At 39.2% G+C, this 12475-nt stretch overlaps 1 protein-coding gene across 1 annotated transcript; it reads left to right on the plus strand.

Moving 5' to 3' along the window:
- The first annotated feature begins 2456 nt into the window (after positions 1-2456).
- LOC133955069 (protein mono-ADP-ribosyltransferase PARP6-like) lies at positions 2457-10511 on the plus strand. The gene is made up of 22 exons (XM_062389720.1): positions 2457-2522; positions 3463-3540; positions 3861-3955; positions 4057-4117; positions 4892-4982; positions 5071-5137; positions 5415-5564; positions 5661-5802; positions 5904-6035; positions 6789-6884; positions 6991-7083; positions 7173-7298; positions 7397-7462; positions 7579-7646; positions 7761-7809; positions 7967-8079; positions 8178-8250; positions 8362-8431; positions 8651-8730; positions 8866-8929; positions 9010-9094; positions 9180-10511. The coding sequence occupies exons 1-22, from the start codon at positions 2457-2459 to the stop codon at positions 9274-9276; spliced, it is 1962 nt and encodes a 653-aa protein (XP_062245704.1). The 3' UTR covers positions 9277-10511.
- Positions 10512-12475: the final 1964 nt, after the last annotated feature.

The raw sequence follows: 12475 nt of genomic DNA on the forward strand, positions 1-12475 counted from the left end.
TTAAGGTAATGCAGGCAGTTAAATATACAAAAGCTGCCTGGAGACCTCCGTTTTAAAGTCTGATCACATTCTTACAGACGAGGAAGTGGAGGATTGTGGGGAAGGATACAGCGCAGGTACAAGTGGTGGTCGACACTTTCACAGATCTATCCGAACATGGTGCGCCTTAAATATATGCGCACCTGATACTGACAGGTTCATACTGAGTTACAAGACGAAACAATCTGACCTCGTATTTATAAAAATGTTTGTTATTTTCTAACTTAATGGCTTGATCCTTCTTAATTATAAAATTGACACATTACCTGTTTTAGAAGATGTGTTTCTTTACTTTAAAAAAACGTTTCTTACCATTTCTTTTGTGTTTCTATGCATGTAGTCTGTACTTGTATACTTTTTTGTCTCTCTAAATCCCATCAAATGACATCAGTGTAGAACAATGCGCATTAGAGTCGAATCTGTTCCTTCCCATTACACATTTTACAAATGATCAGAGTTGAACTTTGTGTTTCTAATTTCATGTTTTACATTAAAGTACATTACATTGTATTTAATTTAGCTGACGCTTATATCCAAAGCGACTTAAAATAAGTACATTCAACCATGAGGGTACAAACCCAGAACCGCAAGAAGAAAGAAAGTACTATTTTCTACAAAACAAAACAAAAAAAAACATCTATCACTACTTTTTACATTTTCACTTATTATTTTTTTATTCAATGTATAGTCGGAAGAGACGTGTTTTTAGTTTGCGGCGGATGATGTGCAATCTTTCTGATGTCCTGATGTCATTGGGGATCTCGTTCCCCCATTTAGGAGCCAGGGCAGCAAACTGTCGTGATTTTGAGTGTTTCGCTCCCAGTGAGGGAGCTGCAAGCCGATTGGCTGATGCAGAGCGAAGTGGACGGACTGGGGTGTAAAGGTTTGACCATGTCCAGGAAGTAGACTGGACACGATCCGTTCGCAGCATAGTACGCAAGTACTGGTGTTTTGAAACGGATGCGGGCAGCCACTGGTGACCAGTGAAGGGAGGGGAGGTGCGGATTAGTGTGATTAGAGTAGCTATTACCTTTTCTAATCTGTTTTTATTCTTTTGTACTTTTTAATTTCTGTAAATCCCATTGAATGACTTTTGTTATAATTCAAATAAAAAAATACAAGTTGCTGTGCCTTAACCTTATGCTATACTCAGAAAAATAACTAAAAGTATAATTAAATCCGTATGTATATATGCTCAAAAGAAGAAGGTCTGATGTGCTAGCAATGCTCTCTGTGCTTTATCAATGCAAGAAAAGTAGGATCTTAACTTTTTTCTGCTCTTCTTCCTTAAATAATTATGAATAGATTTTGTTTCTATATATGAACACATTTGTGAAGATAGAACATACTGTACTGTACATACTGTACTGTCTTCACAAGGCCAGAATCAAAACAAATAGGTGCAGGGGACTTAGAAACGATTACTGAGTCAGCCAACATGATATCATTGAACAGATTGTTCCACATATATACTATATATAGTATGTATATATATGTGTGTGTTTGTACAAGTGTGTATGCATGTATGTACAGTATGTGGGCCATGAACATATGGCATAAGTATCACATGTTAGTTTTTGCTGTGTTGACTAAAATAAACCATTTGCTTCGCTTGAGGTTAAGCTGCACACAACCACACGACAAGGTTTTCATGGTGTTCATCCTTATAAATTATTAAACATAATGGATGAATAAATAATTACTTTTAATTGTGTATTTGCTTGTAATATTACCATATTTTCTGGAAAGCTTAAACAAATTAAAAAAGATCTCGCTCAATATAATTGTTTTCAAATGTGGATAGTGTGATTAAATTATTTTATGTTTGGATTTGGTTTACAATCAACTTTATTGAATCACTATTTGTGATTTGTGCTATTTTATATCGATTTTTTGTTGTTAAGTAAAGCACAGAGAAGAGTTAGCAATAATATGTCCTTATTCCTATGGAAATACACCAATGACATATCATAAAAACATTTATTTCAGTTGACAACCCGATTTCCTTCTCATTGCTAAATGTTTCCTGATGTGAAAATCGGATGTTCAGTTTTCTTGCTGATCGACTGATAAAAAAAGTTATAATAATAAATGAAAGGTGTTTTAAATGAGAAGGGGTCAATACAGCAACACAAAACTGCACATTCTAATGCAACATAATCCTGCAGCAGACACAACCTCTGTGAAGCTCTTAGTGTTCTGCTGTTTCTGTACGTGCTCACTCATCCCAGCAGAAGCTTTATTTGCTTTCTATTTGATCAGTTCAGATAAATATTTGACCATGTGCAGCATACAGTATAAAATACATGGATATTGTAGCCACCCACTATAATTACACACGGCCACGTAACCAACACCTGCTCTCGTCTAAGTGGATTACTCTGAGAAAAGTACTTGTTGAGAGACGACTTGCACAGATGTATGCAGTCCTGCAAGTGTCTAATCTGACCAGACTGCAGAGCAGCAGGCGACTGCTAACAAGGGTAACTGCCGATTAAGGTCGGACCACAGCACCCAGACGGACAGGACGACCAATACACACCAAGCATCACCTGAATCACCATTCCTCAAAATCTGCCACCAGTCATCTACGTTTACCCCACTACTTTACAACATATTCATGAACCTGACTTCTAAGGAGGCTGTAGGACTGTGTGGATTTCTTTTTCTTTTACAAAGTCTTTTTCTTTCCATGCCTGGCGATTGGCGGCATTCAAATCAAACAGGACTGAGAGACTGTAAGTGTGCCGTAAAAGCCCTGGAGCTGCAGGTCCTCATCCTCAGGACCAGGCTCACCTGATTGGTCCGTCGGTATCTGTAGCCAATCACGGCACACTGAAGTCTGAGACCGAACATTTGGGACTTCCTGCTGTTCAAAACCCCCGGGTGAGCGGAGAGACGGCCAACTGTCAAACAGAGATACTCATTTGTTTTGGTAGTTTTGGGATCAAATATATATCTTTTTTTACAGGATTTAAAGGTTTCTCAAGTGGAATATTTGGAGATTTTCACGTTGAAGAGAGGTAATAACTTTATTTTAATGCTTATTCCATCACCAATATGTTCATGTCTCTATGGCAGAAGTAGCTGAACTAATTAACTCACGTATGTTCTGCCAGTTTTTCTGTTTAGTACAGTGGAGCGAACTCTTGATTTTTGGTGAAGAAGTGTTACAGAACTGAGTGCATGGTGAGTGTAGCTTTAAATCTCCAGTTCATCTCTTCAATCGTCTGAAATATTCAATGAACTAATCAGTGGGTGAAAAGAAAATCAATGTTTGACAATTTTGAGATTTATCAAACACTTATATAACATGTTATGTTACACTGAGCAGTATATTGCTGTTTGGTTGACAGAGGGAAATGATTGTCTTCGCAAACAAGGGGATCTTCAGATTGACAGCTTTTCCCATTAACCCGACAGGAGACTGAGTGCCAACAGCGAACAGAGAGCCAAACCGATGAGGACAGTGACACAGGGGAGATCCTGTGTGGAATACAGGTACACATCACTTTCAGTCACCTCCTGGTAGCTCTATGGATATTACTCCAGCATATAATTTAAAAAAAGGCTCTATTGTGTTTCTGGAAGCTGGAATGGAAAATACTTTTCTTTGCCACATATAGCTTGATCATATGAAAATGCTAAATAGAGGGTGAAACGATAAAGTGTTGTGTCCTCAGAAACCTTTCGGTGGTGATGGTAGTAAAAGCCGTCTTCTCAGCTATTGTTAAGAACTCTGAGTAGTTTAATCCGTCAGTGCCCTGCGGAGCTGAGCTGTTTGCACCATAAGGTGAGGGTGTTGGTGTTTGTCTTGGCAGGAGAGCTGTGCCACGGACCTGTATCACCACCCCCAGCTGGAGACGGACATCGAGGCCGTCAGGACTCTGTATTCTGACTCTGGTGTCTCTGTCAGGTGAACATCTGAACATCTTCTCTCCTCCATGGCCTGAAAATGAAAGGAAACCTGCCACCCTTCTACATCATCTAATGTTCTCCTCATTCTTCTTCTGTTAGGGTGTATCGACCAATCGATGCTGTGGACGTTGATTTAAACATTAACTCCATCTTTCTGGATGTGAGTTAATTTCACTGTTCTGTTCTAAATGCTACAGACATGTTCTGGCAGCATTTCATAATTAGAGTGATACAGCCCCCTGGACCAAATTGCATGCACTATGTAACAGTATCAGTTTCATGAATTATTCACTGACTAAATGAAATGTAAAATTGAATCTCCCTATCTTGCAATGACACAGAAAGTGATATAAAAGATATTGGATCCACCTCTTTGACAAAAAATGATTGGTTCTTTCTTGGTCCGTGTTTCATCAGTTCTTTAGTTTTTGCGTACTCCTCCTGACGAACAAACAAAGCAACAAACAAAACTTGAATGGCACTCAGTAAAGCACATCCCTCCGCCAAGGCCCAACAGTCAAGCTGCACCAAATTGAAGACATGCAAAGTAAAAACAAATCATCAAGACCCATGAATCAATCCTTGAGAAATCTGTGAAAATCTGAAAATTATTCTTTCACAATATTACAGAAAGCTATAGATAGAATAGATCAATTGCTTTATCCGGATCTGTGCCAAGAGCTATTTGTTCTTTCTGGGCTCACGTCCCATCCTTCAAGGGAGATTCCTAGAAATCTGTACTCTAGTTTTTACATCTTCAGAAACTTTAACACACACTCCAAAATATATTTGTAGCACAATTATATAATGATAATATTAACTTTTATCCAAGATTAGATTTCTTGGCTCACTTCTCTGTCTGCTTTCAGCTCTGCAGTCAAGTTTCCTGTCACAGCATCATGGGCCTGTTCATGCTGTTTGTGTGTGTCCTCAGGAGGAGGTGGCCAACGCCTGGAGGATTGACCCGTTGGAGCCCATTGTTATCCGTCTGCACTTCTCTCTGTCTCAGTACCTGGATGGACCCGGTGAGCATCTGCAACACTGCTGCAAAAATAACTCTGCCGTAAATACAGTGTGAGGGGGCGGCTGATGAAATGATGTTTCCCACTGCAGCACCTTCAGTTGAAGTCTTCCAGCCTTCCAACATGGATCACTTCAGGCTCGGGAACCAACTGCAGAAGTGAGTGTCCTTTAATACTCTAATGGCAGTGATGGGATGACTCAGTCAAAGTCAAAGTCAGCTTTATTGTCAATTCGACCATATGAACAGGACTGATGCCAGGTGTGAACAAATAAGTACACTACACAATAAGTATGCAGTCATAAGGCACACTGTCATTGGATGAGAGTAGCATAAACCGGAATTGTGCAAAAATGGATTAGATAAAGTGTTGTAAGATTCCTTCCTTATTAATTGTATACATTTCAATGCTTTACTGACTTGCCATCTTCCCCAGTATTCTCGCAGTTTTCATATCTCGGGTGAGGGACCACCTGACCAACGAGAAGATCGTGGTCCAGCAGAAGCGCAGACACAGCTGGTTCAGGCCGAGTGGAACCATCAAGAAATTCAGAGCGCGACTCACCATCTGGTTACCACTTTCAAAGTAAGAGGTGACTTCAGGAACCCAGCTGTTTTACGTCTGTCTGGATCTGCTGATGGATACGTGTTCCCCTCTCTGTCCCCTCCTCACTGTGGGCAGGTCAAATGAGCTCCAGCCTCCATCTATGAAAGGAAGACTTTTTTTACCAGGCAGGAAACTGAGCCGATTCACAAATCACACAAGCTACTACACCATCAAGAATCCCAGGGGAGAGCTCTTCACCTACACACCCAGTGGGAAGGTGACTCCCTCCAGATGGCCGTTACTGCTGTGTGTGCAACAGTCTTACTGGTTTTGTAATTTATTTATCCACTAAAAGTGTTTGTGTGTCTTCTTCCACAGAGGGTGTTGGTGTCAGCAGTGAAATCATCAGCACAGCTCAGCACCAAACATCTGATAGAGCTGCTCTTCTCCTCCAAGGCCATCAGACACTGCAAGACCACCCCCACTCTGCAGCATGGCTTTTTAGTGCAGGTAAAGCCTTGTCCACTGTAAATGTTATTATTGTAAACATTATACAGTTCAACATTTTGATACTTTGTCGAGGAGGTTTTTGTTTCTAATGTTTCTCCCACCTTATGTTTAAACATTATGAGGAAGAATGGAGGCCAGTCAACACTTGTATTCACTATAAACATGTTTAATAGTCAGATATACTGAGACATCAGAATAGATCAGACAATATAATGATTTTTGTTTATTAATGTGGGGATAAAAACAACCATTCTGTAGTAAGCACAATAATCAGTCGACTACAAATGTTTAAGCCTAGGAATTCTTATATAGATTTACTTCATATAAAGTCGATTGTGAGGATTAATAAAAGCAATATTTTTTTCATTTGGTAAAATTAAGTGAAATGTTAATGAATAATTGCTAAATCACTGCTAACATGGCTTTTAAAAATAACTTAGATAAGGTTTGTTGTGATCTTTGACACCAGCCTGTCCTAAATGAAAATTGCAGCACCTCAGTATTTGAGATATTGTCGCCGAGGAGGTTTTCACCTCTGTCTGTTTGTTTGTTGGTTAGTTCCCATGTTTGTTTGTAAGCAAAATTTCACAAAAACTACAAGATGGATTCCCACAAAACTTGGCTATAACTTTCTTTTACATTTCCTTAAACGGTTAAGCAGATTCTATGATGCTTATGATGTGTGGGGTCTGTTTCCTGGGCCCCCCCCTTAAACAGTTTCATCTCTGGGTGTGTATTACGATTTACTTACAGATAATGAGGTACGCTGAGCAGAGAATGCCGACGCTGAATGAATTCTGTGTGGTGTGTGATGAGCGACATGTGTTTCAGAACGGCCCCATGTTAAAGGTACGCTGCTGCAAAGAAATGAACTGTCAGTTGATGAAATAATAATAAAGCAGTACTCTCAAATCCAGGTGAGCCTTTGTCACTATTCGGTTTTGTGGGTTTGCAGCCTGCAGTTTGCACCAGGGAGCTGTGTGTGTTTTCCTTCTACACACTGGGGGTCATGTCTGGAGCTACGGAGGAGGTTGCTACCGGTGCAGAGGTTGGTAACAAACTCACGGGCACTTTAAACACAAAGCATGAGGTATCACAATAAGAGTTACGTGTGAAGAGTAATCCCTGTTCTTGCAGGTGATTGACCTGCTGGTCGCTATGTGTAGAGCGGCTCTTCAGTCTTCACGCAAGAGCATCATATTTGAGCCATACCCGTCTGTCGTTGATCCATACAATCCCAAAACCCTGGCCTTTACTCCTAAGGTATAAACGATGTAACGTTTGAATTGATTGATTTGGAAATTGATTATAAAGTATGTCAGGATTAAAATTCAGCAGATTCTTGTAATTTGTTGTGGCAGAGAAAGAGCTACGACCATCTGCAAAAATCTCTGGACAGTGTCTTATTAGTCAGGAGGATGGCACAGGTAACTGATCTGAATATCAATCCTACACCAGTGACACCATTAACACTTGTCCTCTTCAGAGAATAACCTGAAAGATGTTAGCACTAACCCTAACCCTAACCCTATTTCATTTCCAGGGTCCACATTCTGAAATTAGGAAGCAGATGGACAAGTTAGATCCTCTCGCTTATCCCCTGCTACAATGGTGAGTGCTACCAACTGGACTAGTGTTTCACTCCTGTAGTCGTTCTATTTAACTCACTAATGTCAGTGTTTCTCAGATTCATATTCACGTGCGTGTTTGTGTGTTTGACAACAGGATTTTAGCGAGCAACAGGTCCCACATTGTCAAGCTTCCACTGCACAAGGTACGACAGAGCCGTCCACTGTAAGAACACAACGTCTTCACACAGCAGATACACGTTTTAAAGCCGAAGTTAATATTTTACCTGTGAAATGTACAGATCATCTTCTGTGCTTCATACGCTGAATAATGTTTTTTTAATCCCCTGCTGCATAATAAAGCAACTGAAGTTCATGCACACGCCCCATCAGTTCCTGTTGATCAGCAACCCTCCGTCCAAAGAGGCTCGATTCAAAACCGCTAGAAAGCTTTATGGCAGCACCTTCGCTTTCCAGTGAGTAAAATAAATGATGTAGCACAGCAAAAATGTTTTAATAATATCAATTTTATATGCTGCTTCATTTGTTCAGCCCTGATTCTTTCATCTTTCAGTGGTTCCCACATTGAAAACTGGCACTCTATTCTAAGAAACGGGCTGGTTAATGCCTCATACACCAAACTACAGGTAGAGTATGTAAACACCAATGTCTATGCATTTCACAGTGGAGATTTCAACCCACAAGAGTATTATATATTCATTTGGACCTTTAAAAGTAATTGACTTTTTCTATTTAAGCTTCATGGAGCTGCATATGGGAAAGGCATCTATTTGAGTCCAATCTCAAGCATATCTTTTGGATATTCAGGTAAGAATACACACTTGATACTATTCTTATCATTATTATTAACAATAATTATATTAAATGGGATTAGTTACTATAAATATAAAGCCCATTACAATCACTTGTAGAATGGTTTGTATATAAAACTAATATAATATCAACACATTATATATAATCATTCTGTATATATTATTGCTTTTCACAATAATACGTTTTCTAAACACATTCTTTGTCTTTGTTCAGAGATGGGGAAAGGTCGACACCAAATAACTGCCAGAGAAGATCTCCTAAAGAAATACAATCGAATGAACAAAATCAAACAGGTACCATCGATTATCACTCACATTTGTTCAGGCTGAGCTCATATGTTCCTCGTACGACAACTTCTTCTGTTGTGGGAATCTAATCCTGATTCTCATCCTGTCTAAGCAAAGATCATTTCTAATCTTTGTTTTTAGGAAGAGCCGGGGCAAGCAAGGTTTCTGCAGAGCAGCAACCTGAACTGCATTGCACTCTGTGAAGGTAAATAGGGAAAATGTAGTGTAACAAAGAGCTTTGATTTGTTAATATTAGTGTATGACTTTGTTTTATGTCTCTAACAGTCATCACTTCAAAAGACCTTCAAAAGCATGGGAACATTTGGGTCTGTCCGAAATCTGACAACGTGTGCACACGCTTCCTCTTTGTGTGAGTGAAATATAAAGCAGCAGACAAGAAGTCCTCCCGCTAGCTACAGACTATCTATCTTCAATGTTTCTCTTTTCTTTCTCAGGTATGAAAATGGTCAGGTGGGAGATGTCCACATCAACGCTCAGGAACCCGCGATCCACAGGGAAATTTTACAAGTAATTGCTTCAAAGCCGTGCTGAGAAGACAAACATTTGCCATATAGCAACAATTATTCATGCCGTAGGTTTCATATAAAAACATGGACCAAGAGTAAATCTAAACATTAACCCTAATAGGCCCTGAGCACTGACATGCACAGACAGACAGTGAGGCCCTGTTGAAATTGTAAGGATTATTGTTATTATCTTGCAGGCGAATGAATTGGCTTTTTTTCTAGGGCTTTAACATGCTCAAATTCTTATAAAAATTTGCAGAAAATTAGAAAGTGGTGAAAATGTACGTATTCAGGAGGAATTTTCAAGGGGCGTGGCAAAACGGCTCAACGGTGCCCCCCAAGACCCCGTTCACATGTGTATCATGACCAGACAAACAAAAAAGTCAGAGGTGCAATTGGAAAAACATAACAGGAAGCCTGCTATTTTTCATTTAGTCGCCATTTTCGCCATATTCCACATTTTTACTTTGAGTTACTTGTCCCAGGGCTTACTTCAGTGATGCACAATTACCACCAAACTTCTGCCTCATGATCAGAGTCCCAGCCTGAATAGCTTTATGTGTCAATATTTCCTCAGGGTCAGAGCGCCTCCTACTGATCAGTGTGAAAATGGAGTTGTTGTAATTATTATTCATTTTTTTCAGGCAAAAGGCATAAAACGCTTCAAAAATGCATGTGCTCGGACCAGCTCAGTGCTGCTTTGCAGTCTAATACATTTTTGAATTAAATTTTATAGTTGGTACTTTCCAAGGTTAAGCAATCCTGGTTTAATATTGATTTCATATAGGTAATATCTAAGAGCTACAACAGTAGTCAATAATTTGGTTGACAGAACATTTCTGATTGAACAACTGATCGAAAAAGTGCCAAAAAATGTAAAGGTACCAGTTTCAAAAATGTTAAACTATGATTAACTGAATATCTCTGGATTGTGGATGGTTGATCCAATAGAACAAGACATTTGAAGGAGAAATGATTGCTCATCATTGACAACAAAGTAGTTCACATGTGGGGAGACAGATACACTAATGATTCTATAATTTTATCATGCAAATGAATAGGCTTTTTGAGGGCTTTAACGTGCCAAAAATTTGCAGAAAATTTGAAAGTGGTGAAAATTGACTTTTCATTTATTTATTTTTTCATTTACCTCCTTCACAAAAGCTGATTTTTTTTTTATATATACTATTATATTGTGGGATTTTAGATACTGGATGATTTAACATCCAGTATTAACCTCGTCTTAAGTTTAGCTTTAACTAGACTAATATCCTGTCTGAAGGTGACATTTGCCATACTCATACTTTTTTTCACACCTCCTGAACAGAGTACCACTGCTGCTTGAAATGAAAAGCTAATATTAATATTCGCTGATGTTACTCTGGAATGTGAAATATGGGAGGCCCACGGAGTCGTTGAGTATTCCTCGTTTAATGACACATTTACGTTCCTGTTCTATGGGCAGTTTTGTTTTTCAATTAACTCTTAATCTTCTTCATTGTGCACGTGTTAGCGTTCATCATACCTATTCATGTTGCTTGTTAAAAAAAATTGCCCAATAATACAACCTAATTTTTCTTTACTCAGTGAATTTGGACAGTCGTTTTGATGCTACCAGCATATGCCAGGTTTCAGAGAACCAGTCAACTGCTGAACCTGTATGTAAACCATTTATCCCCAGTGTCTTGCTAATGGAGGCCTAATCATTTATCCGAGATGTTACAAATGAGTTCTCAGAAGTGATTTCATTCTATTAATGCCATTTTTGGACAACATTGTACAGCGGATTTAAAACAGTTGCTTGAATCTACAATCACCAACAGTGAAAAGCTGGTTTGCCTTGTATCTGATATCATTTAAATGTATCTACTGCCAGTCTTATGGAAACATTTTTATTTGAACACGTTTTCTTAAATAAACTTCTACAATATTTGTTTGCAACAGATCAAATGTTCTCATCTTTCTTGTTAATGCAGCTTGACCTAAAACGCAAAGGCCCATTTTACTTGTTAGATGTGTAATACATGCGTTGCACCACAAGATGGAAGTGTAATGGATAACAAGTCTCTACGTGGGATCATCATTATCACCACAGAGCTGATAACTGTGCTGTCATGACACTCATGATTCAAACTGGGGAGACTGCTGCAGTTGGATAACACTGTGAACACATTCACATCGTGGGTTTTGAGCCTGTGTCAGATTCTTATTTCAGATCAAATCAAATTAGAGGCCCCACACAAAAATATAAATCATGTACTTTACACTGAAAACCCTAATATGAGGAAACAAGTGATTTCAATCAAAAAACAGATTTGTTGTCTTGATGATTATACTTTAATTCACTGTTGGACATTTCATTGACACTTATGCTCAGTGGATTATTTTCATGGGTGCCAGCTGCCATTTGCCCTGGGTGATATAGCCAGTGCTATAAGAATGCCATTGTTCGAGTCAGTGAATAACAAGAAGTGCACACCATCCTTTGAGGCAGAAATGCTCCATTATAACAGTGTACTGGTTCCATATGAGCCCCACAGCTGCTTCCCCAACAATGAAATCACATCTGTTTGCAAATAGATCTTATTTTACAAGTGCTGCCTTTTTGACAATTTTCATTTACAAGTTTGGTTTAAAGGGATAGTTCAACCTAAATATGAAAGTTCCCTCATTATCTAAAAGGCTCGCTATTTAATTTTGACTCATTTCAGAGACCATCAAACCTCGGAGCGGCTGCTCAATGACCTTTCTTTTTTTTACGTTTGAAGAATCGGTCACCGTTTATTTGAATTGGATTGGACTCTGCTGCAACACTGTTTACCCCTGAAACTCCAAAAGTGTTTTGTGGACTCAGACACTTCACCCACCCCTCCATCGGCATAGTGGTGCGTGGATAATGAGCGAATTTTCAATTTTTGGGTGAACTATCCCTTTAAACAGCCGCTCCGAGGTGCGATTGTCTCTGAAATGCCATGGACTCAAAATTACGTAGCGAGCATTTTCTGGGTCAGCCCAGCTGGCGATGGACTGAAGGGAGCCGAGCTGTGAAGTTGCTGGAACAGCCCAAAGGAAGACATTTCTCAAGGACCATATGGCTCTGTGATGATAGTGCAGAGGGGACGTTGCCTCCAAAAACATGATATTTCCGTATATTGGCACAGCTACTTATTTATATCTTTACCCCAAAGGAGATTTTTTTTACAAAAATGCACATTAAGAATATC

Source organism: Platichthys flesus, chromosome 6, assembly GCF_949316205.1.
Source record: "Platichthys flesus chromosome 6, fPlaFle2.1, whole genome shotgun sequence".
Taxonomy (NCBI): Eukaryota; Metazoa; Chordata; class Actinopteri; order Pleuronectiformes; family Pleuronectidae; genus Platichthys; species Platichthys flesus.